The sequence below is a fragment of the Siniperca chuatsi genome, linkage group LG16 (assembly GCF_020085105.1).
Source record: "Siniperca chuatsi isolate FFG_IHB_CAS linkage group LG16, ASM2008510v1, whole genome shotgun sequence".
NCBI classification, from domain to species: domain Eukaryota; kingdom Metazoa; phylum Chordata; class Actinopteri; order Centrarchiformes; family Sinipercidae; genus Siniperca; species Siniperca chuatsi.
Window position 1 is genome coordinate 442,501 of NC_058057.1, and position 26,104 is coordinate 468,604.

General features: G+C 42.5%; 1 protein-coding gene across 2 annotated transcripts in view; it reads right to left on the reverse strand.

Moving 5' to 3' along the window:
* Positions 1–26,104, reverse strand: part of ddhd1b (DDHD domain containing 1b) — a 31,373-nt gene that overhangs the window by 727 nt on the left and 4,542 nt on the right. The window contains exons 5-13 of one of the 2 annotated variants that reach the window (XM_044168728.1): positions 25,960–26,069; positions 24,916–25,022; positions 24,262–24,518; positions 23,009–23,084; positions 21,163–21,312; positions 20,818–20,882; positions 19,573–19,751; positions 4,854–5,111; positions 1–3,859 (exon numbers count right to left, since the gene is read on the reverse strand). The exon at positions 1–3,859 is cut by the window's left edge and continues 727 nt beyond it. In XM_044168728.1, the coding sequence (XP_044024663.1) occupies positions 3,675–3,859; positions 4,854–5,111; positions 19,573–19,751; positions 20,818–20,882; positions 21,163–21,312; positions 23,009–23,084; positions 24,262–24,518; positions 24,916–25,022; positions 25,960–26,069 (1,387 nt within the window). In that variant the 3' untranslated portion in view covers positions 1–3,674. Of the gene's footprint in view, positions 3,860–4,853; positions 5,112–11,892; positions 12,088–19,572; positions 19,752–20,817; positions 20,883–21,162; positions 21,313–23,008; positions 23,085–24,261; positions 24,519–24,915; positions 25,023–25,959; positions 26,070–26,104 lie in introns of those variants that run through there. The other variant, XM_044168729.1, reaches the window with a different exon arrangement.

The window sequence follows — 26,104 nt, forward strand, 5'->3', positions numbered from 1 at the left end:
CACAGTAGGTGGCAGTAATGCAGCTTAACGCTGGTTGCCACCTGCCATAAACATAAAAGAGAAGAAGACTGTAACTAGCTAGATTTTAGGTAGTTTTTAGCTAGCTAACTTGTATTTAAAATTTTCCATAAATATCGCAATAATATTGTTGTCGTAAATTCTTTTGGCCACGATAATCGTGTAGGGAAAATCTGATATGGTGACAGCCCTACACTGCAGACTCTCTTTACAGCTATCTGAAGGTGGCGGGTATCTGTTCCATCTGCGGTCTCTAATTGGAGTGATGTGCACTATCAAGCCTCTATTACTCACAGCAGATCTGCTGGTTAGATTTTGTGCAACAAGCACCAGACTTAACTGCAGATGATTATTTTGTGAATCACTGTGATGACAAATGAAATTGCGCTCTGTTAAGCACAGAAAACTTGTTGACCATCAGATCTTCAACATGTCCAGAAAAATGAATTAAACTTTGAAAGAGACACCATCTGCTCGTGGCTGATTATTTGAGCTGCTGTATTCATTTGTGAAGCAATACGTTTCCTCTGAGGAAAACTCTCCACAGGATTCCAACTGTCAGTGTGTTATGACGGGGAGAGCCCTGTGTTTACACAGGATGAGAGTAGTGAATGTGACTGGCCATAATTGTCATAGCCTCTAACACACCCACCTATAATGTATGATAATGGATTCTTTCTGGTCCCACCCCATATCCAAGTGCGCCAGATGAGCGTGTTTGGCATATATGTACATACTGGGCAGGGGACTTGACTGAGAGTCGCGCCGCACTGTTGGTTCATGAAAATAGAGCCCTTTTTGTTAGTTTCAGTTTCATTGGTAAATGGACTTTACTTGTATAGCGCCTTTCTAGTCTTGCGACTACTCAAAGTGCTTCACAATGAATTATTTTAAATAAAAGGATGCATTGCTACTTGAACTCTCATCCAGTTTTCTTGTCTGAAGTCTCTAAAAAGCCGGTTAGAAAGCCAGTTACGAGGCCAAACAATTCAATAGCCTGGCAAAGACAGACACCACCTATCCAGCTGTCCTGCGCTATCCAGTCCAGCTGCGCCAACCAGAGGAAATCATGCGCTGTCCAATTGTACAGCTGCACGATTCATTCGGATGGGTTGCGCGCACGGACCATTTCTACATCGCACGCTACCCAGCTGGATAGCTCAGACTGCACACAACTTCACTCACTTGAACAGATTGATCGTTATCCACGGTGCTGGGGGTAACTAGGTACCAAGTAACAAGTTACAGTAATCAGATTACCTTTTTGCATTAACTAGTAACTTTGCTAGCTACTAGTGAACTGCAATCCCAAACTAACCTGTATGAAGGTTAACTCTAACCTATAATCTATTAGTGAGATCCTGGAATATTTGCCTGCGATTACATATTCAGATGTTTTCTTCAGGTCACATTGCACTTTTCAACATCATGTCCTTATATTAAGGTAGAAGCATTCCATCATTGATGCATTAACCTCTACATGTTAAGATAACAAGGTTTGTGTTCCAGTTGTGGTTAACCTGATGGATTCCTCTTTACTCTGGGTCAGTCCCTTACATGCAAAGATTGCATGTTTTGTATGCAAACGTTTCTCAAAGGTAAGTAGTAAGAGTTATAGGTAAATGCGGTGGAGTATAAAAGTAGGATATTGGCTTTGAAATGTTGTGGAGTGAAAATATAAAAACAAAAAAGTAGGATATACTAATGATGCAAGTACTTAACAGTAGCAAAAGTACTTAGTTACTTGTTTCCACTCCTGCACACAAAATGTACAAAACATATATCAAAGATGTGTTGCTAAGATATGTGATATTATTTTTCAACATATCCATATGTGTGTGGGAACAAAGGTGCGCTACGTCCAACTGGACAGCGCTGCGCTGCCCAGTTGGGTCGCACGCTACGTCCGATGGGAGAGCTGTACGCTTAGCGCAGGGCAGCTGGATAGCTGGTGTCTATCTTGACCAGGCTATTGAATTGTTTGGCCTCCCATATTCTCTGATTACAGAACACCACGTTTCTGGTTTACATGACATTTAATATAATAGAAATATCAAAAAGAAAACCGAATGCAACCTGGTTACTTCAGTGCATGTAAATGCACTGAGTGAGCACAGTTTGCCCTAAAAAGATGTCTTCCCTGGACACCCTGAAGGTAGAAATCTTTTCGAGCGGCATTGGAATAATTCAAAATGGGGACTGCGTGTACTTCGAGCATCTGCCTCTTACTTTTGGTTTTCCTCAGTTTCATGTTTTCTATCAATGTTTCCTGTTTTATTTTGAAATATCCTCCCTTATGTATCTTGTAGTTTTGCTTCCTGTCTTTGATTGCTTGCCCTTATTGGTTTCACCTGTGTCTCGTTGTCTCCCCTACCTGAGCGTTTGTACTCAAACTCGTCTTTGTACCTGGTGTCAAGCGTCCCGGCCTTTGTTCCCAGCGTATGTTCTTGGACTCGTTGTGTGTGTTTTGGATTGAAAGCAAGGCTCTATTGCAGGGAGTTTGCTCTGGAGTCTTTCTGCCCGTCAGTGGTCAAAAATCCCTTAATGCTGCTTTAACTCAGATACTGACTGTTTCTAATTATCTGTAAAGTATTCAGGTTTTAAGATTCAGTGTCTATGTAGTGCATTGCATTGGAAAAGAATGCCCTTTAGCCTTCTCTATAATATGACCTACCATGATTATTTGTGGTTTGTATGTTTTCATCTGAGAACTCACAAGATTCTGAGAAATTATTGAACATATTTCTCATGGTTAGACCTGGTTAGACCTGGAACAAGCACTGGGGCTTTCTCGATGGCTACAGTTTCAACAGCACATCGACAGTCACGGACCAACAGAGCTTCGTGGTCAGTCAAGTAACCTTCAGCAGGATGTCGCTGCCGAACCCAGTGGGGTGCTTCACACAGGAAATAGCTGTTGTTGTTAAGAGAAGACCAGGAAACAGAGGGCAGGGTTTGAGCATAAGCACCTAACTGAGGGCTGGGTCTGGGTCTGGGTCCAGTGTATGTCCACTCAGTCTGGGGCAAAGGTCACAGCGAGGTTTGAGTGCGTAAACTGGGAGGAATTTAGATGTCATGTGGAAAACAGACTTGTGTGCGCCTATCTGTGTTGGGTCAATTCATTTTCAGTTCATTCAGTTATAACAGGCATTTTAGTTTGCTCTGCTAGCGCATATGGAAGTCAAGGACCGACAATTTCAAAATGAAATCTTTCAATCAAACTGAAATTTTATTTGCCATTTGTGTGACAAATTCAAATAAAAAAATACTATTTTCATAAGTTTGAAAACATTAACAGTGTTGTGGGGTTAATGAACAATGCAGACTCCAGGTCGCTAGCAGGGCTTTAGACACTAAGTCGTGTTTTTCAAACCTTCTTCCAATCAAATAAACTAATAGTAACAAGTAATTAAGTTGCATCAATCATTATTTGATCAAACAAAATATAAACTATTTAAAATAAGAATGTCTTCCAATATTTCACGTTTCCAAAATTGTGTGAAGCAGAGAATTGTTATCTGAATTAAGACATTAGAAGATTAAGTCTCTTTCATTATGTTCCATAATTTGGGATTTCAGTTTGTATTTCAAAAGGCGTGAATAGAAAGTGAAGTGACCCCAGCCGTGATGGCTCCATGTGTCAGTTTGCACTTATGTTACGAGGTGTCTGGGACGTCTTCTGCAGGTTCGGGTGGCTCTTGTGGTCTGTACATGAAGGTAAGGAGGAACAGAGCCACATCATAAGAGCACCAATAGGCCGTGTGTGAAGTCACGGCTGACCAATAGCGGCTCTCCACCAAGCCCTCCCGCAGCTCAAAGTCGATGCGTCTCTCCAGTTCCACTGGAACAGAGAAAATGACAGATTATTATCCAGCTGCATGAAGTGTCAGAAGAAGATATTTTACTTATTAGTTCTCTGAGTCCTGGTGGACTTTGTTATATTGTCTGGAGGGAAATCTGTGTACTGACACTGGTAATTTACAGTATGCAAGGTATGTGCAGGGTCTGCTGCTTGGATAAATAACAGATGATATGCAGCAACTTTCCCTTTTCCAGGAGCATTAACACTGCTAATATTCACATCAAACCCTCACATCAAAGGTTGGCAAATGTATTTTTAAGATGGACCAACTTTAATCTAACACTGCAAATTATAACACAGAAATCCAAATTATTCAACCAGTGCATAGTCAGTATGTGTACAATATCAAACCTTACAATGTCATAAAACGTATACATCAAAATTAAATCTATCAGGGTTCTGTGCTCAGGGCTTCGGGGGACATTGGAACTGGACCAGAGAGATCTTGAGAGAAATGGAATGTGAGAACGTAATCAAAACTGACTACAGGAAACAGTCAATATTTTATTGGTATGATTGATTTTGCCCCTCCTCCTATCCAGCTGCAGGTAAATTTACCTGAGTTTCTCACCAAAAGCATAGTACTTACTAGGGCTGTACCAAATAGTTGTTGTTTGTTTTTTGTTTGGGGGGGGGGGGGGTTGCATGTATATTCATTCTGTTTAAACCCAGTATTTCTGCACAGTTGCAGATAAAGATTAGGCTACACTAATATTGTTACCTCCGCCCAGGAGGTTATGTTTTCGAGTGTTGTAATGTCCAAAAGTCAAAAATTATTGAAAAAAAAAAGAGATGTAGTAATTTTCTAAATTCACAACATATTTGTATCTAACGACATATTCTGCTTCAATCCATATTTGTTGGCGTTTATCTTAAATATGATGACAGCATTCGAAGCTTCATTCGAAAACCTCAATAGAAGGTATGAAAAATTTTTATGTAAAAAAAAACTAAGTACAGCACTGGTACTTACACGAGGTGCTGTCCATGACGGCTGAGGTGGACTGGGACATGGCAGGCTCCACCTCCCTCCTCTCCTCCTCTATTTGTTTGTCCTTCTCTTCGCTCTCTGCCACAGTTGCTCCTTCCTCTCCTGATGCCACGTTTTCCACTTCAGAGACTCCACCTTCAGAATCTGACGGCTCCTCCTCCGCTCCGCCCACCTGGCCACTGGAACGGGAAAAGCGGGAAAACAGGATTCCTCCAATTCCCTTTCCAAGACTCGCAGCACCTGAGGGGCAGTAAGATTCATGCATCATATAATTCATTCATTTCAGTTATCAATATACAGTAAAATGTGCCAAAAGTTGAGTGAGCATTGCTATGGAAGTCCAGTATTCATGTTAAATTATGTTTTGACCTATCATTAGGCCCTGCAGTGGGTATTAGGCTGTGCCCTCATAAATCTAGTGGGGCCTCAAGATAGACGACACTAATCTGTGTGTTCATCACTGTATAACTGGTTCCACTAGTCTTACCTATACCCACTAAATAGCAACCCCTCTGGTATGAGGCACTTTACTTGAATTATGTCCCTTGACCGGTCTTACACAAATTCATTTTGATACAATGTTCCTTTATTTGGTGAGTGTAAGAGTGCAGGCAAGTCTACAGGGTCATCAGGTGGGCACCCTCTCAATAACTGGTGTTTGGTTGATTTGGGCCAACGACAAAGAGTAGGCTCAACAGTGTGCTCCAGCGTCCGAGAACCACCCCCCTCTTTACCTACCAAACCACTTACCAAATCACATTAGAATAACTAGCATGCTAACAATATGTTAGCCTAACTAGCATGCCTGTTGAGTCAGCAAATTAACCAAACAACCTACTAAAAGCATGCTAAGCTAACTAGCGTGCTAAAAGCATGCTAAGCTAATCAGCATAGTGCCTGAGCCACCATGTAACCAAACAATTTTCTACAGCTGGGCCAACCTTGGCAATCAACAAAGCATACACTTCTGTCTAATAGACAAAGTGGCAACCTCCGGGTCTGAAAGTGAAGCCATTGTGGAAGTGCCTTAAACCTGCATTCTTTCTAATGGCCAGCAGTGGAGTCCCCCACTGCTGGCCATTAGAAGAAGTCAGATTGTATAGAAGTCTATGAGATAATGACCCACCTTCTCACTTGATTTATTACCCCAAAAAACAGTTTCCTAATGAGTTTATGGTCTCAATCGCTAGTTTCAAGTCTTCTTCAATACAGTATAATGTTCATTTGGTAAATTATGGTCCCATTTAGAGTAAAATTGGCGATAAAGCACGGTATGCTTTAGGGCGTGGCTACCTTGTGATTGATAAGTAGCTACCACAGCGACCTGTCTATCAGGACCTGTCTGTGTTTCGTCTAAGAACTTCGACCTTTTTCACAGTGTTTTCAGTTCATAAAAGTTCATTGTTACATTTTGGTTGCCTAAAAATATCTTGTTCAGCGTTTGGTTGTACTAAAAGACACTAGGAGTCCGCTGTTAATTTTTTCCAGTAAGTACATTTTGTTTTAAGCCTGTGTTTTGCTAGCCAAAATTAGCATCTCAATTAATATCAGTTAACATGAATTGCAGATGCACCTTGCTAACCTAGCTAGTGCTAGCGTTAGTTGATAACTTATGGTTACTTCCTGTCACTGGTTGCAAAAAAACAAGACGGCGATGGCAAAAATGCCAAACTCGAGACTTCAAAACAAACCAAAGGGTGACATCACAATGACTACGTCAGCTTCTTTTATACAGTCTATGGTTCAGACCGCTGCCGGCGAGAGCTTCAAAATTTACTCTGGCTGCCCTGCCAACAACACTGGCAAAGTTCGTTCGAATGCTTGGTAACAAAGTACTAGCGGAGGACTTCTATATTCCGATTGGTTGTCACTGAACCCTGTCATAGCTCATTACCATAAAGTTGCCCGGACTTCAAATTTCCTTGACACCCACACCGTCCAAGACACGCCATTGCTCACTGCCGGCTCAAATAGAAAGTTACTGACTTCCACTTTGACACTCGGCAGCGGTCTGAATGCATGGGAACACCATTAGCCAACAACATATTGATCAAACAGCATGCCAGGCTATCTAGCATGCAGCCATCTAGCCATTAGCAGCATGCTGCTCAATCCTGCTAGTACTTCTATTCCTGTGTGCACTGACGTGATAGTGAGCTGCTGTAACAAAAGAGTTTCCACTCAGGGATCAATAAAGTATTTCTGATTCTGAATCCACCAAACAAACCAGCCAAGCCTCTTCAGATACCTCATCCTAGCAAGCAACACACCATATACTGTACTTCTGTCTATAGCATCACCAGATAACATTAAAGTATAGGAGTCTGCACTTACCTATATTTGCCCCAGTCACTCACCTTTCTTCTAACCCACAACCATTCACTGGAACTGGCTGCAGTGTCTGTTTTCACTGGCTGCCTTAGGCTCCGTCCTCTTACACCCAGTTCAGCTAACAGGGAAAAACTGATATGTCAACAAAAAACCCCTAAAGCCAACCTTCACTGGACCTTAGGTTTCCAACCACGCTCCTCTGCCTCTGTTGCCAGCTCTGTATATCTAAGATTTTTGCTCTTATAGGCCACTTGTATTGCATCCTCACATGGTACTGTCAGCTCCACAGAATACACAACCTACTTTTTTCTGACCACAAGACAAGATCTGATCTTGGATTAGTGTTAGCTATCTGAGGGACAGAGCTGTTTCCCTAAATCTACTCTCTCTACACTATGCCTGTTCAAAATTGCTTGCTGCCTGACCTCCTAACCCTCACAAACAAAAAACATCCTATCTTGTTACGTTTTTGCAGCCTGTGAGTTTACTTGACGCTTACTCTCAATGGCTGCTGCTAGACACTTCAGCACTTAATTATATCTCTAGGTATATCGCCCTTGACACAGGCTTGTTTTACACCCTGATATAATGTGCTGAAGGGACGCTATACCAGCTTAAATTGAGTCCAGGTGGTGTGTTGGGAGGCAGGTATGAAGTTTGATCTTGTGGTGGTCTTTTCACAACTTAGGTTTTGGCAGAGACAGAACAGTACCTCTTCCATTTGGATTTAGTCACAACAGGCCATATGAAATATATTTTGATTAATTTGTACTGTTTACCTGCTGTTGGTACATGTCGTATTTTGTTTACGTGACACACAGAGCCATCAATTCAATTTGCCACAAGTGGTGTGTGCTGTTTTGAGTTTCAAATTGAAATGGAGATGAAGACTGGAAACGGGGAAACAGCTAGCCTGGCTCTGTCCAAAGATAACTAAATGCACCTACCAGCAGCTCTAAAGCTGATTAACACTTTGTATTTTGTTTGTTTAATCCATACAAAATCCAAAATGTAAAAATTAAAGGTTGTGCTTTTACAGGGGGTTATTTCTTAGCCTGGTGCAGTAACCTGCATTTCAGTTTTTGTATTGAAACAAACAAGATATACCATTAATTAGGGAGCTTTAGAGGTAGGTGGATTTTACCTTTGGACAGAGCCAGGCTAGCTGTTTACCCTGTTTCCAGTCTTTATGCTAAGCTAGGCTAACCGGCTGCTAGTTGTAGCTTCATATTTAGCGTAGAGACATGAGACTGTTATCAAGCTGAACATCTAACTCTCAGCAAGGAAGTGAACATGCGTGTCAAACTATTTGTTTTAAGAGAATTCTCAGCTGCATACCTTGGCAAAGACTTTAATGCTAACTAGCATTAAATGAATAACAATAAAAAATGTTATTATAAAATTATTGAATTTACCTTTCCATTTATCCAGAGTAATAGCATCCTCAAAGCACAGGTTCATGTCCTAAAAAGGTAATAGTAAAGTCTAAATTGCTCATACTTGTGATTGGTTGTTAGTCTTGGGAGTGTTAATCCTGTAATAGTCCTGTCCAGAGGCTACCCTGCTTCTCTCCGAGTGCATGCTGGGATAGGCTCCAGCCCATGACTCTCAACAGGATAAGTAGGTTAAAAAATAGATGATGCTGGTTTGTACCTGACATGAAGTAGTAGAAAGTCCAACATACAGTACATGCTTGGTATATTTTATCTTATTAATTTCACTAAGACATGACATTTTAATATTCTGGTGGCACCACTCGAAAGCCTACACATTGTAGAACCATTTGTGGTGTCATGGCGAGTAAAACCCAGAAAAAGTTAGCCAAAGTCATTGAGTAAAGTTTGGCTAGCCCTGCGCTCATAATAAATAAATACAACTTTAGGCAATATTATTAGGAAAGACTACATAAACTTTCATGGTTATGCGGATGATACCCAATTATATCTATCGATCAAGCCAGATGAAACTAACCAGTTAGCTAAACTTCAAGCATGCCTTAAGGTCATAAAAACCTGGATGACCTGCAATTTTCTGATGTTAAACTCTGACAAAACTGAAGTTATTGTACTTGGCCCCAAACACCTCCGAGACACCTTATCTAAAGATATAGTTGCTCTAGATGGCATTGCCCTGGTCTCCAGCACCACCGTCAGGAACCTCAGAGTTATCTTTGATCAGGATTTATCCTTTAACTCCCACATGAAACAAACTTCATGGACTGCCTTCTTTCACCTACATAACATTGCAAAAATCAGGCACATCCTGTCTCAAAATTATGCCGAAAAACTAGTCCATGCATTTGTTACTTCTAGGTTGGACTATTGCAATTCCTTATTATCAGGCTGCCCGAATAAGTCCCTTAAGACTCTCCAGTTGATCCAGAATGCTGCGGCATGTGTACTGACAAGAACTAGGAAAAGAGATCATATTTCTCCAATATTAGCTTCTCTGCACCCTGTAAAATCCAGAATAGAATTTAAAAACCCTTCTCCTCACCTCACTTCTGGTCAGGCACCATCATATCTTAAAGAGCTTATAATACCTTATTACCTGACTAGAACACTGCGCTCCCAGAATGCAGGATTACTTGTGGTTCCTAGAGTCTCCAAAAGTAGATTGGGAGCCAGAGCCTTCAGTTATCAAGCTCCTCTCCTGTGGAATAATAATCATGTGATAAAGCTTATAGATAGGGCTGGCTTGGGTGAGTCCTGAACCATCCCTTAGTTATGCTGCTATAGGCCTAGACTGCCGGTAGACTTCCCATGAAGCACCTCTTTCCTCTCTCCTTCTCTCCTTCACCCATTACTGCATGTTACTAACTCGACATCTTGTCTCTCCCGTAGTTTTGTGTTTTCTCGTTTCGCTCCTCTCTCCTTCTGTCGCTTTCAGCAGGTATTTCTGCCTCTGGAGCTGCAGAGACTGGATCTGTGGTTGTGGGCCACCTGCTGCCCCTGTGTTCCTGCTCGACAACTGCTACTACAGTTGTTGTTATTGGCTTTCTTACTAATACTGTCATTATTATTCCTATAGCTGTCATTCCTATTATTATTAATTTATTAATATTAATGTTACCACTACCTGTTACGGAACAGACAGGCAGGGGACACTGAGATGGACCAGAATGTTCTTTATTGAATGACAGCCAGATATAGTGGGTATGGGGAAAGGGAAGTCTGTAGGAGGGAGATCGCTGGAGGCCAGCTCCCGAGGGCCGAAAAACCCCCATCGACGTGGTGGTCGTCCTCCACCACAGGGAATGGGTTGATCCGGGCGACCGGCTGGAGCCTGGTCAGGTGTGGAGCTGGGAGGCCTCATATGGACGACCAGGAGCTTGGACCGGTGTGAATTGGGGAGTCTCGGGCTGAAGACCAGGAGCTTGGACAGGTGTGGAGCGGGGTGGACCTCCGCTGAGGACCTCCGGCGGACGACCCGGTGACTGGCCTGGCGTGAGGCTGAGGACCTCCAGCGGACGGCCCGGGGACTGGACAGGCGAGGAGCTGGAGACCTCGGGCGAACGGCCCAGGGACTGGACAGGCGAGGAGCTGAACTCATGCAGTCTGGGATGACGTTCGACCCCATCTGGAGGCCTGGTGGAATGCTTGTGGTACAGGTGGGAGGTCACCGGAGGTCTGCGGTGAAGATGAAGGCGGGCCCCTCTGGAGGCCGGCGGTGAAGACGAAGGCGGGGACCCTCGGGGACCTGGCGGCGAAAGTGGGAACCCCCTGGAGGTCTGCGGCGAAAGCAGGAGCTATCTGGGGACCGGTGAACCGGATCAAGGGCTGGCATCAGGACATCGGGACTGGAAACCGGCGTCTGGGTCTCAGGACTGGGAGCGGGGAGCTGCTGCGATCCAGCATGGACTGGAGGAGGCTTCTGCGACCCAGCAGGGACTGGAGGAGGCTGCTGCGACCCAGCAGGGACTGCAGGAGGCTGCTGCGACCCAGCTGGGACTGCAGGAGGCTGCTGCGACCCAGCTGGGACTGCAGGAGGCTGCTGCGATCCACTAGGAACTGGAGGAGGCTGCTGCGATCCAGCAGGAACTGGAGTAGGCTGCTGCGATCTAGCTGGGACTGGAGTAGGCTGCTGCGATCTAGCTGGGACTGGAGGCAGCTGCTGCGATCCAACTGGGACTGGAGGCGGCGGCGGCGGCGACGGACCAGGCGAGCAGCTGGGAGGCAGAGCTTTGGTGCGGGCAGGTAGTGGGTTGGTAGACTGGAGAGTGGTCGGTAGAGGTGTGGACTGAGGACTTGCTGACGACTTGACGTTTGGCGGGCCAAACTCCTTCCTGAGGAGCGATATGAAGTGGCAAAAGGATTGTGCGACAGCCTCACCACTCGACCAGATGTCTGCCGCCCAGCGGAGCGCTGGTCCATCGAGCCACGACACCAAGAAGGCCACCTTGGATCGCTCGGTGGGGTACTGGTGTGGGTATAGGCCAGGGAACACCAGAACAAAAATCCCTTGCAGTCATCTGCTGAGCCAGAGAAGTTCTGTAATTGATCAATCATTCTGAGAGCCAGAGGAGTGTCTGAGGAGGCGCTGGTGGGAATGACTGGTGGTGGATGGGTGAGGAGATGTCGCCGGATAACATCCTCCAGGTCCAAGAAGGGGTCATCGGGGTATCTTGCTGCCATCCTTACGGTTTGGTCCAACCTTCTGTTATGGAACAGACAGGCAGGGGACACCGAGATGGACCAGAATGTTCTTTATTGAATGACAGCGAGATATAGTGGGTATGGGGAGAGGGAAGTCTGTAGGAGGGAGATCGCTGGAGGCAAACAGGGAGATCACTGGAGGCAGGCAGGGAGATCGCTGGAGGGAGACAGGAGGCAGGCAGGGAGATCGCTGGAGGCAGGCAGGGAGATCGCTGGAGGCAGGAGAAATGCTGGAGACAGGAGAAACGAAGTGTTATGCCGAGTGGCATGGAGAGTCCTAAGTTTGAACGAGGTCGGACACATACTGAGGTGAGTGCAGGGCTTTTATACTGGCTGTGACTGGTAACTAATGGGGAGCAGGAGTGTAATTGGGAGCAGGTGTGGGTGATTAGTGGATGGTGGAGCCTGGCGTATCTGTGACACTACCATTACATTATTACTATTTAAAAAATTCTAGGTGGTATTTGCATTGTGCTTCCCTCTGTTTTTCAATATTAATAATACAATAAAAATTCAGTTATTGGTTGCATTCGGATGGACAATTATTCACATTACCAGTAAGAGGTGGACTGCACATATCTTCCACGAGTCTGTTTGGCCGCAGTCAGTTGGCAGCGCAATGGCTATATTCTCTGGATGCAGTAACAGCGGTTGGAACATCAAGAGTGTTAATCATATTATCAAATGTCATAGTGTTTTATCCCAGTGTTTTGAGAAGTCTGGATGTTAACATTGCTTTCCTTCAAGAATCCCATCTCAGGACTTACCAAAACAGATTACGCAAAGGATGGGTGGGGCAATTATATCATTCCAATTATCAAGACTAGGTCAAGGTCTAGGGGAGCTGCTATTATTAATAAGAATACTCCTTTTATTATGCAAAATGTTACTGCAGACCATCGAGGGAGATCTGTTGTGGTCACAGGTACCCTGTACAATGTATCTTTAATATTGGCCAATGTATATTTTATCCTCACTACCTAACTTAAACACACACAGGCTTATTCTAGGGTGTTACACCCAGTATTGGATCACTCTTCTAACACTCCATACAATATAACAAAATCGGCGAAGATTATTAATTCCTTTCTACAGATGTATGTCTGATCCCTGGCATTTCCTATTTCCTGATTTAAGACATTACTAATTTTTCTCCCCCGTACATCATTCCTATTCTCGCATTGATTATTTTCTAATTGATAGCCAGGCGATGACCGCGAGATTGCAGGTATGATGGTATTATCATTTCTGACCATGGACCTGTGGTATTGCAAATATCCTTTCCAAAGAAAGCTACTCTGTGCCCTTGGCATTTTGGCAATGCCTTGCTTGCTGATGAGGCATTTGTTAACTGTATCAATACACAAATTGATATTTTCTTGTCCAGATGTTACCAAATCCATTCTCTGTGAATCCTTTAAAGCTTTTCTAAGAGGAGAGATTATACACCTCTTGGGAGGGCAGGACTAGGAAAGTGCATCATAAAGGTGCAATTTACAAGTTATTTGCAAATTACACAAACTCTCTTAGCTTTTAAATCTTCTAAATAAACTCACAAAATGTCAATAAAGGAAATATTGTAGACCTATTTTTCTTATTAAACAGAAAAATACAACCGTACACCTTCTGAATTCAAATTTCTCTCTTTCGAAAATAAATCCTTAATTCACCAAGTTAGATGTGGAAAAATATTCTGGCTCTACACGCTGTCGGTGTCTCTCTGATGCCGACCTCCTTCTCGCTCTTCTTGGCTTGACGCCTCCCCTGTACCCACCTGAACCCACAGTGTCTTTGTCGTCCCCAGAGTCAGAGTCCTGGTCGGAGCCACAGTAAATCACCTCGGTACTGTATTCCCTGTCGTCAAACTGCCCTCCGTTGGTCCCGGTCCGGCCGTGTTCACTGTAAGGCTGCTGAGCCTGGTACTGTCGCCTGCTCACCCAGCTCCGGTTCTGGTGCCCATTCAGGCGCCCGCTAGCATTCCACACTGCCAGAGCAGCCCTTTACAATAAGCAAATTGCAAAAGCTCCTAGACCTGATGGATTCACAGTTGAAATTTTTTAAGAGATATGGGCACAAGTTGTTGCCAGTCATGCTTTCTATTTGTGTTCTCCTAAGTTGTGGGTCATTTACTCCTATATCACTCCTTAATGTAGATTGTAAATTGTTGGCTAAGGTCTTTGCCTAAAGACCAAACTGGTATTTATAAAAAAAACGCCTCCTTTTTTAATATTCACTGGCTTTTAAATTTCATGTCTTCCTCAGATCCCAATCAACCATTGCCCGAGGCAATTAATTCTCTAGATGCTGTCATCTCAAGAGGGAGAATAGAACAGAAGTTATGGTTATATGCTGATGATTTCTTGTTATACATAACTGATCCCAAGAATACTTTACCCCGCATTATGACTGTACTAGGTCACTTTAGCAACTTTCTAGGAAGATTAATGTTTCAAAGAGTGACCTTTTTCCTGTCAAATCTGCAGCATGATCATTTTCCTTTAATTCCTATCCCTAGCTCGAAAGATCTCTGACCTCTTTAAGCTGAATTTTTGCTCCTCTTTTAGGACGCACTAAAGTGGCCTACGACAAATGGTCTATGATTCCTCTCATTAGCAGGCAGAATTGATCTAATTAAATTGAACACATTGCCCAAATTCTTATACCAGTTTCAAACTATACCGATCTTTTTTTTTCACATCTCAAAAAGGTTATCTCTGGCTTTATTTGGAATAAGAAACCAAGATCTAGATCAGTGGGTGGTATGGCTCAGCTATTTTTGGTGAACTGTGCCCAGCAAATTTTTCCTTCATTATTACTCTTAGTTGTGTTAGTAGAGGTGGTGGAGTGGCTATGGTTTTCAAGAATCAGTTTAAGATACAGACACTTTCTTTCAGGAGCTATTCCACATTTGAATCACAAACTGTTAAAAGAGAATCTGTGACAAACCTTCTAGTCTGTGTCTTGATCTACAGGCCTTCCAAGTCAAATAAAGATTTTATAACAGAATTCTCAGACTTCCTGTCTCGTATTGTTCCATTGCATGACAGATTGTTGATCTTGGGTAATTTTAATATTCACGTATGTTGTCCAGGTAGATTTTATATATTTCCTGGACTCTTTTGGCCTTCTTCAACATAAATAAGGCTACCCATGCACTAGGGCATACTCTTGACCTTATTATGTCTTATGGGTCTTCTATTGATGATAATAATATTGTGGATGCATGTTTTTCTAATCACATGCCAATTGTTTATTCCATTGTTTATACCACCTTATTCAGTCTGTGCACTGTCAAAACCCATTGCAACCTCTATTTCTTCTGCTGCTGAGCTTCTTTCGAGCTCAGATACATTAGTTTCCCTCTTCCACTCCTCCTGCTCAGCTATCCTGGACTCTGTAGCCCCCCTCAAATATCAACACCCCAAACTTAAATCTCATCTCTGGTTAGACGATTCAACCCGTTTTCTTGTCTTGAAAAGGTCACCGGAGGTCGGAGATGGAAAAAAGATCACCTCTGTTTCATTTCAAATATTTAAAAACTGTTTATTTACAAGCAGCAGCCAAAAAAGCCAGAGCCAAATAGTTCTCTGAGATAATCAGTAAAGATTCTCACAGACCTAAAATTCTGTTCAGCACTATAAATTTGGTCCTCAATCACCGTATCTCTCATGATGTTGACGCATCAACGGATATCTGTGAAAAGCTTTTGAGGTTTTTCACTGAAAAAATTTAAAACGTTAGATCACTGTTCTCTCCCCCTCTCTCTGACACTTAGCCTCATTGCTTAGGGGCCTCGGCTACCTTTTAATCAATTTCAAGGAGCATAGTCATGCACATGAAACCCACAACCTCCCCCCGTGATGTTGTGCCATCCCATATCATAAAGGATAACTTTTATATGGTTGGCTCTAGCATCCAAGTTATTAACTATTATAGTTATTATCTAGCTTAGCCCCTGCAAGTTTTTAACACGCAGTCGTATAGCCTCTACTCAAAAATCATAACCTTGATGTTAAATGTTTAAATAACTATCGGCCCATCTCTAAATTGCCATTTATTTCTAAAATAATGGAGAAAATTGTCCTGTGACAACTGCAAGCCTTCCTTAATTCCTACGAGATCCTCGATCCATCTCAATCAGGTTTCAAAGCCCTCCACAGCACTGAAAAGGCTCTGTTAAAGGTGACAAATGATCTGCTACTCTCTGTCTCTGGGGAAAATTTCATTCTGGTCTTACTAGATCTTAGTGCTGCTTTCGATACTGTGGACTTTAACATCCTTTTGACACGTCTCAAACAGTGGGTTGGTATTAAGGGTACAGCACTTAACTGGTTTAAATCCTACCTTAAACATAGGACATTCTCTGTGGCTATAGGCCCGTTTTCTTCTTCCCCAGTTACTCATGGGATCCCTCAGGGATCCATCCTGGGGCAGGTTCTTTTCTGCCTGTACATGCTCCCTCTTGAAAATAATATTAGAAAGTATAGCATCTCCCGTCACTTCTATGCTGATAATTCTCAGCTATACCTCCCACTAAAATCTAGGAGAAAAAAGGGGTTAACGAGGGAATGTGGTAGTTTGTGTCACTAAGTTTTTGGTCCCTACGAGCACAAGCATCAACTCAGGCCTGCAACGATTTTTATTTCTCATATGACTTTGCCAGCTTATTATAGAGTGATTATTGGTATGTGCACAGTGTGTGTTTGGCCACTAATGTAACTCTGGAAAGGGACAGGCAAGCCATTTTATTTGTTTAAAACTAGAAATTATAATAAGAAAAATCTACTGTATGATTTAAAATGAAACCGTGTGATGGAAGCTGAAACACTTGTTTGAGAAACAAAAGTAGAGAACAGGTTTAAGGTTTAAGTTAATATTATTATTTTTTATTTATTCTTGCCTTAAAATTAAAATAAAAAATTGCTTCTTTTAATTTTAAACTGGGTGTGTTTATTATTTCACAGGTTAAAGGACATATGGCCTACATACATTAGACTGTGGTGCTTATATATTGTCTTAAAGGGTTAGTACACTCAATTATTTTCTATATTGTGGTCTCATAATATTTAGTTATATCTGGGAGGTATCAGTTTTCTGGAGTGACCCAGGAGTTACCCTACCAAAGTTATTTGGGATAAAGAACTCAGGGCCCTATCTACATATATAGAGGGTAGATGGGCTACACTTTCAAGGCTCTTATTGGTCAGGCCCCACCTTATATCATAGACCTTATTCACTGTCATTCAGCTCCTAGAATTCTTAGATCAGTCAACAGTATCTCTTGTATATCCCCCATCTCGACTTAAACTAAAAGGTGACAGAGCCTTTGCAGTTGCTGCTCCACCAGCTGGTGCTAGATATTAGATGTGCCCCCTCCATCTCTGTTTTTAAATCTAGACTGAAGTCTTACTTTTATTTATTGGCCTTTTTGGTCCTCTAATCCTAGGTCTCTTAGATCTGTCGCTAATCTTTCATTCGGTTGTCATGTCTATAACTCTGTAATTTGTCCTTTGTTTATTGTTGTTGTTGGTATGCTTGTCTTTGTGTTTCTCTCTTGTTACTTTATTTATTTTATTTTAATAGTCTCGTGTACGGCACTTTGGTCAGCTGTTTTTAAACATTTAGGCTGCCAACTTCACACTTGACCAGGGACTATGGATGCCTTTTGGCTAACTTTGGCATATTTACAGTAATGTTTATTAATATGCACTGTCCCTGACAAATAAACAGATTTTTTTTTTTTTTTTAAAGTGCTTTTTAAATAAACTTGACTTGACGTGACCTTACCACATTTCCAATTATAATGTTAGGCAGGTAACCTGATGTTTTTTGCATACTGGCTTCAAACCTTCACCAACGATGGGGCCCCTGCATAGGTGCAGATGGAGGCCGATGCCTGCCCACCAACATCCCTCCCAGCTTTGTAGTATTAGGCAATGCCTATCGCACAGCACTAGACTTCTACCGCCACCTTAGTCCGTCAGTCTCTACTTGTATGGGCTCAGCTTCGGAAATATTTTGACTGACAGGCTGGCTCGCCCTGTGCTCCGATTGTGGCAAATCATCACATCATAATAACTCCTATTTGATCTGGCGTGAGAAGGGTATTGTCTCATTTAAGGATCTTTACATAGCAGATGAAATTTGATATACTGGTTCGGGATTGGGCCCGTAACCATACGGGATAATTTCCTGCAATCCTCTGAACATCAGCCTATAGATATTTTATTCCCAACAGCGGCAATATAAGGCACAATATCTGTTATGTATATGAAACTTTCATCTATGCAGATGGAATCTCTTGATGCATTGAGAGAGGCGTGGCAGGCTGATCTGAATGTACAAATTACAGATGTTGAGTGGTCAGATATAGTTTCAAGAATACACTGCTCATCAATTTGCACCAGGCATGGCCTGATTCAATTCAAGGTGGCACACAGACTATATCTGTCTAAAGTCCAAATCTCAAAGTTGTATCCATCGGTTGATGATTCTTGTAATAGATGTAAAAATTCACCTGCAACACTAGCTCATACATTCTGCTTTTGCCTGAGGCTTTCAGGTTACTGGTCCTCCATTTTTGATGCCCTGTCCAAGATAATTGAAAGACCAATAGATCCAAATCCTCTTATAGCCATTTTGGTATCCAAAGTGAGGACGATCATCTTCTTAGGGAACAGTCAAATTGCACCGCTTATGTCACTCTTTTAGCCAGAAAAGAAATTTTACTCAATTGGAAGCAGGCTACTGCTCCCTCCTTTAAACACTGGATCAGAGATACACCACAATTTTTGAAGTTAGAAAAGATAAGATTTGCTCTTCGAGGACCTAAGGACAATTTTAGCAGTGTATGTCAACCTTTCATTATATATCTGCTTTAGCAGCTGTGAGGTTGTAGCATTATTTGTTTGCAATATTTGCTATAGAATCAGTTTACTCTAAACCGCACGCACGTCTATTACTGTTGTTTTTTGTCTTTGGTTTGTTTGTTTTTTTCTTTTCTTTTTGCGTCTTATTTTTTTATGGGGACACATTATTGTATTATACTTGGTTGTCTGTTTCCTTGAAAAAAAATATTTTTTCCTGTACTTTTGTATACATGTTTTTTTTTTATGTGAAATCTAATAAAGTGGGGGGAAAGAAAATGGATGACAGAATAGTTCTCATAATTGAGTTATCAAGAAATGTTTTCTTTTACTTTGATACACTCATCTTATTTCCATATTTGTCTGATATGTAGAGTAGGATCTCAATAAAGATGACATATTTAGTAGTAATAGTAACAATAACTCCACATCTACTGAAAAATACAAAACATCTGTCATCTGTTTCTAGTGGCCCATAATGTGCTTTTAGTCTCCACTCTACATCTGATGCATAAAGGAAAAGTAACATCATGCTGTCAACCCAGGAGACAGGAGCTAATTGGTTCTATTGATTTGTTAAGACCATGCTTGCTGTCCACTGCTTGTCTTGCTACAATATCAGCAGTGCAAGCAGCTCCTGCTTCTCTCAGCTCAGATCAGGTACACAGTGAGTGTGTGGCTGTTGTGACTGAAAGGGCTTATTTTCAGTTGGGTTTCACATCCATCGCAGGTCTTTTCCTGTTTATTTATTTCTTACATTGGTTCTAAAATGAGAACAAAAAATACCACCTATATTATGTTCTACTGCATCTGTCATCCATGCAGCCATAACCCTCCCTGTGTTCTCACCCATGATGCTGGCCTTGCCCAGGCTGGTGATGGACTCTCCGTAGTGCCGTCGTGCCTGTGGCGGGGAGGTGCAGGGGCTGGGGATGCTCTCTGAGTCTGAGACAGAGGCGGTATCCTTCGGTAGGTTGAGCAGAGTGGGCCGGATCTGATCGTACGGTGTCGGGCTGGTGGTGTTATACCTGCACATCCCATCCACATCAACAACATTCACTGAAACATGTACTCCTCATTCTGTCTTCAGCTGTAATTTCATTAAACTGGGCATACTGTAGCTTCAGTCATAGCTGGGTTGTATAACAACTGTAAGATGAAAATTATTATTATTTTAAGCTAATTTTACCATTGCTCTTAATTAAAATTAAATTAAATTATTTCACAAATAACAGGTTAACAAAAAAAGAGAGAGACAGAAACTGGGGATAAGGTGAAACAATTAATTTGATCACAGCATCTACTGCTTTGATAAATTCACAGGAGAACTCATTAATAACCAGCATATTATACAACCATATGACTTGTATTCAGTACTTCAGCGGCAGCCTCATCATACGAAGACTCAGGTAAAGACGAAGGAGTCGTTTGTGGGTGGACAATATCTTATCTACCCCACCCGCTCCACACACACCCAACACCTTGTCACGGGGGGCTGTGGAACTGCCAGTCAGCTTACCCCCATCCATCCCACCCCTGCTAGAGCAGCCTCCCTCTCCTCCGTCGTCATCCTGTTGGCCCTCTCAGCAGCATTTGACATGGTGAACCACCAGATCCTCCTCTCCACCCTCCAAGGACTGTCCCTGTTCACATCTTACCTCAAGGGCCGCACTTATAGGGTAACGTGGAGAGAATCTGTGTCTGAACCTTGTAGCCTCACTACTGGGGTCCCTCAGGGTTCGGTTCTGGGTCCCCTCAACTTTTCTCTTTACACCAAGTCACTTGACTCTGTTATTCACTCACATGGCTTTTCCTGCCACAGCTATGCAGATGACACTCAACAACTGTCTTCCTTCCAGGGAAGGCGTCTCCCATTCCTGACCTCTCCATTACCATTGAGAACTCTGTTGTGTTCTTGTTGTGTCCGACTTCTATTTCCAATTGTAGCGCTTGAAGCAGTTCAGCATATTGATGAAGTGGATGTACTTGCATGATTCTTGCAATTTTTGGGTTGTATCGACCTGGCTGAATGCAATTATTGTAAGTCGCTTTGGATAAAAGTGTCAGCTAAATAAATGTAATGTAATATCTTACCAGTGGATTTGAACAGGTGCAATGTTACTGTAGTGCTTTAAGATAAGAGGCTCCAGTCTGTATGCCTGAAACAAACAAATACAAATGCTTGAGCAGAAATGTACATTTTATTTCAATGTAACTGGCAGCTTGTCATTTAGTTTTCATTATTTTGTTGTGTAATATAACGACAACACCACAGTCTTAGAAACAAAAGCTTTCACTGGATACTATATTAGTCTGTGTTGTTTGTTGCAAGCCATAACTCATCCCTAAAAATCTTACAACAGGCTGATCATAAAAGTGGGTGATGATTGCGATCGAAGCAGGATAGTAACACGCTCAGTTGTGGGTATTGTAGCTTACCACGGGGTCTGTGGGATGGAATATGTTGAAGAGCCGTTTGCAGATAGATGTGGGGAGGATGTGGTCCTGCACACCGTTGCTTCCAGGTCGGATCCCTCGCAACGCCAAGAAAACTGCCAGAGGTGAGCCCATGCAGAAGAAATTTTCTACCTGCAACATAGAGAACAGGGTTAATTCAACATGAGAGTAGGCCAGTTACAGAGGACTGTGGCTGTACTGGGCCAATGTGTGCAACTGTATATGTGTTCAACAAGCAGGTTTATGAAAAAGAACATGGACACTAACCAAACCTTCTTTTAATAACCATTCATTTAAAAAAAAAAAAAACTGTGATTGCTTCCGATCAAAAACCTGCTCATGTGCAATCTATATGATTGCACACAAATGAATGAAGCTGACTCTTCACTCAAGCTACACTAAATGTAAAAGTGGGAACTGAATCAACTTAAACCAGTGACCAATGAAGGTCACACAATGACTCTTTCAAAGCCTGCAACACTATTGCAGGCTTTGAAAGAGTCAGAGTGCTAAACAATAATAATTCAGTGAACACCTTATATACGTCATACTCAGGATGGGAAAACTTCTGCTAGAAAGGTTTGTAGTTTGTAGTCACACTTTATTTATATAGCACCTTTCAGATAAATCAAAATTAATAAATCTGAATAAATTCAAAGAGCTTTACAAGGGACTAACCATAAAATTATAAAAATACTAAGTAAAAGACCAAAAAGATGGGTTTTTAGTTTATGTTTAAAAATATCAATGTTTTCAGCTCCTCTCAGATCCTCTGGAAGGATGTTCCAGCGGATGGGAGCGTAATGGCTGAACGCAGCATCTCCAAATGTTTTTGTTCTGCTTTGTGGCAGAACTGCTAAAAGAGAAGAACAGGGGCCTTCCTGATTCGTAAACTAAAAGCATTTCTGAGGTAACCAGTGTAAAGACAGAAAATAGGTGTAATGGGTGCTCTCCTCTTGGTCTTAGTCAGCACTCGTGCGGCAGAATTTTGAACTAATTGCAGCTGATTTGTTGTATTCTTTGGCAGACCAGAAAGGAGAGCATTACAATAGTCTAGCCTGCTAGTTATAAAAGTGTGCATCAGTCTCTCTGTGTTGCTCACAGAGAGAAATGGCCTCACGTTGGAGATGTTGTTCAAATGTAAAATGCTGTAATCAGCGTCCTGGTGTATTTAGTTTGGAGGCCAGGATCTCTCTCTGAGCCTTTGAACCAATGATAAGTACTTCTGTTTTATCCTGGTTGAGCTGTAAAAAAATCAGTGACATCTAGGCCTTTATATGTAAAATACAGTTAAAAAGTGAGTCAGTAGGCCCGGTGTCATCAGGGTTCACGGCCACATAGAGCTGAGTGTCATCAGCATAGCTGGGGAAAGCGATACCGTGTCTCCTGATGACACTGCGCAGGGGTAGCATGTGCAAATTAAAAACGGTCTTAAAATGTATCCTTGTGGTACCCGACAGGAAACCTCATAGTGTTTACAGGAGTGGTCACCGATAGATACAAAAACTTTTCTTCTGTAAAGATTTGAGGTAAACCAGTTAAAAGCAATTCCAGACAGGCTTACATGCTCACTTAATCTATTTAAAAGAATCTGGTGGTCCACAGTATCAAAGGCAGCACCAGAACTGAAGGCTTGTTGTTGTCAAGATTTGTTCTGATATCATTCACTACTTTTAGCAGGGCTGTCTCTGAGCTGTGATCACAGGGTTTGTAGTTTGATTCAGAGGGTTTGTAGTTGTAATCATATCAGGGACACATGTTGAACAAGAAATTGCTGGTAGTGGCTGGCAACAACTGATGACAGATACACTAGACTTGTCAACTTTACCTTGAATTTCAAGGCTGGAACTGCAACACAAGACGAGGTCTGCAGACCCTGGAACTGATCCTCCAAGTCCCTCAACCTGGGATGATGGATATTATACAGAGATTTAAATTACTCCAATGCAAGGCAGTTGCAAGGGCAAAAGCAAGTGTAAACTCAAATCAAAGTGTTACTTTATTATTTAAAAGGGAAATTAATTTGTTCAGAGGTGCATCTCCCTGCAACCACCTGCTTTTTGCAGTTTTGGTGACCATAGGTGGTGCAAATCTGACGTAGGTGGGTGCAACATAGAAGAGAGGCTGGATACATTATAAGTAGGAGGAATACATAATTAGCAGGTGGAGTCAATGTGCATCAGTAATGACCAATCACATGAGCTCCTCTCAACCCCTCTCAGCAGACTGATGAAATGAATGGAGGAGAGAGGCTGAGGTCTCTGAGAGAGAGACAGAGGAAAAAAAGTTCACCTCCTTGAAGACCTTGAAGCCCCAAAACACAAATACACAACCCCAATTACATGACCCCAGGTTTGTGCAAAAAAACCTGATTACATTGATTGACATGTGAAGGACATTATTAGCAAGACTAAGCCATTAATCTGAGTTTATACACTGATGACAGGCGCCATGTCTTCAATAATCTAAGCAAGTCCAGTTTCCCTTTGACTGAGTACTGAGAAATGTGGTTTAAGGCTGTGGGGTTCCCAAGTTGCCTTTACGCTTGGCTACGCCACAATTTTATTTGCATCTAATCTAACAGCCACACCTGTCCTATCCTACAGTATATTTTTAGTTGTTATATGGTGTTTTCTGTAATCTTCTTGAAATGCTTTGCATCACATGTGTACCTATACATAGATATGGAAGAAACATAATTCTAAGTTTAAGCTAAAAGAGGAGTGTCAGTGTGGATCTGCTTTGGCAGGAAAGGCACGACAGGATTTACCAAGCTTCTCTTCAACCCAGGCTTTTTATCTCTCCTTTTTTCTTGCAATGCAAACATTCTACCACTGACATGACATTCCAAAACTAATCCACTGGGAATCAGGATTCAGATCTGACTGTTCTGACCGTTTGATTGGAGGTGATCTCAGGAAAAGTGTATTTATTAGTAACTATTATCTCTGCTTATACAATGGTAACGTGTTCAAGAATTAGCAGCATCACTGAAATCTTCTGTACCTTTAGATCAATTTTTTGCCAAAACAGATGGAATCGAACTCCTCCCCCATTCCAGAACAACAACCCGTGCAGTACCTGAGGCGTGTGAGTCTCAGCTGCTCCTGAAGGTGGCGCTCCTCGTCACTCGGCCAGCGGACCTTTGTCTCCTCCGGGTCTGGTGCCTCCTGATGATGAAAGCGCACGGGGTCCCAGCCTGTCATGATGTCGAAGGTGATGACGCAGCCCAGCGAGTGTGACACTATGGACACCTTCCCGTTTTTCTCAAAGTCTGGATTCCGCGAGCAGAAGAGTGAGTACAGACGATTCAGCTCCAGAGTCAAACCCCTGGTAATCTACATACACACACAGACACACAGCAACAACACACATACACAAATTTGTGAGTTATTTGCCTCTGTTGCTATTTTGAATTGTGTCAATAAGATTCGAATAGATTTGGTTATGTTTGATGCTTCGGAGTCTTGATTAATCATCCGTTATTTCACATTAAGGCAGTAGACCATCATTCAGTGCTATACAGCCATGTTGGATTAAAACAGCTTAGCCAGGATTTAGTTGTGCCTGAGAGGAGTTGATTCGGACTCATGGGACTAACGCTCCCAAACTGCCAGCAGGGTGTCAAAGTGCAGCAACACAGCTGTGAGGAGACAGAACGAGGCTGAACTTCAGGCTGAATGTGTTTCTTAAAGGGAACTGGAAAGCTGTAGTGTAGTGGCGTCTCAGTCTCACCTCGTCTCTGTACAGAGGGCTGGTGTAGTACATGATGTCCATGGCGCTGCTGTTCAGCATGTCTCTGAGACCTCGCACTTTGTCTGGGGTGATGGAGTCCACTGTGTCTGCAGGGAGAACATACAAATACATCACATATATTTTCAAGTTTTACAACGACCATAAGTAGATGTTGATGATCAATAGGACTGTCCATCTGTCCAAAACTTTGGTCTGTATCTTGTCAACTACTGGCCATGAAATTTGGAATTGACATTCCATAGTCACAGAGGACGAGTCCCAACGATTTTGGCGACCCTGAGATATCACATCAAGCACCTCTGCTCAGTCAGAACGTCACCTGGATCTTTGGGCCTTTGTGTCCGTGACAAGGTATCACAAAAAATTCAAGATGTGGATAATCATGGTCCCCAGAGGATGAACCAGTGTTAACCCTTTCCTTTTTGGGATATCCACAAGCCAAAATATCCCCTACACATCTAATAATATAACCATAGAATGTGCTGATCAAAGTCCGGCCCCCTTTTCTCCAGTACCACTTGGGTCAAAATGACATTTTTAGCCCCACTGTTGGGAAGGCTCTAAAAATAGCTTAATTGTCAAGTTCTTGTGTATTCCCTTCAACGCTTTTGTATTGGACACTACAGGGGCAACTACTGGGGTTAATGACATCATCAAATATTTATCAATTCCCCAGTTTCCACTTCAGTCAAATCGCTTCCTCTCAGCAGCATTGACTTGTTTTCCTTGTTTATGCCAAAGCATCAGCAGTCGCCCCCGTTTGTGTGTTTCCTGCCATCACTTACTCTGTATGCAGAAAATGGAGTGTGTACGTGCCACACAGTGGTGACCATGGTTAGCATGCCATTCGGTCTTCATCTCATCTGTCTGGCTTTACCTGATACTGAACTAATCCCAGTTCTGATCTGAGAGGTGGGTCAGTATAGAACAGTGTCATTTTAACACATTTTAAGGCAGGACAGACCCTGCATAACGCCACTGCTGCTTTTGTTTCGGATGGTCGTGAGCTGAGTTGTAGCATACCTCCATCCAGAGCCAGTTTCGACCTCCACTCCACAGGAAGGAACTCCACATGCTCTGTGGTGCGATCAGAGAAATGCTTCTCCTCCATCTTTCTGGCTGCGTCTCTCATCCTGCACACCAGCCGAGACAAAACAATTACTTCAAG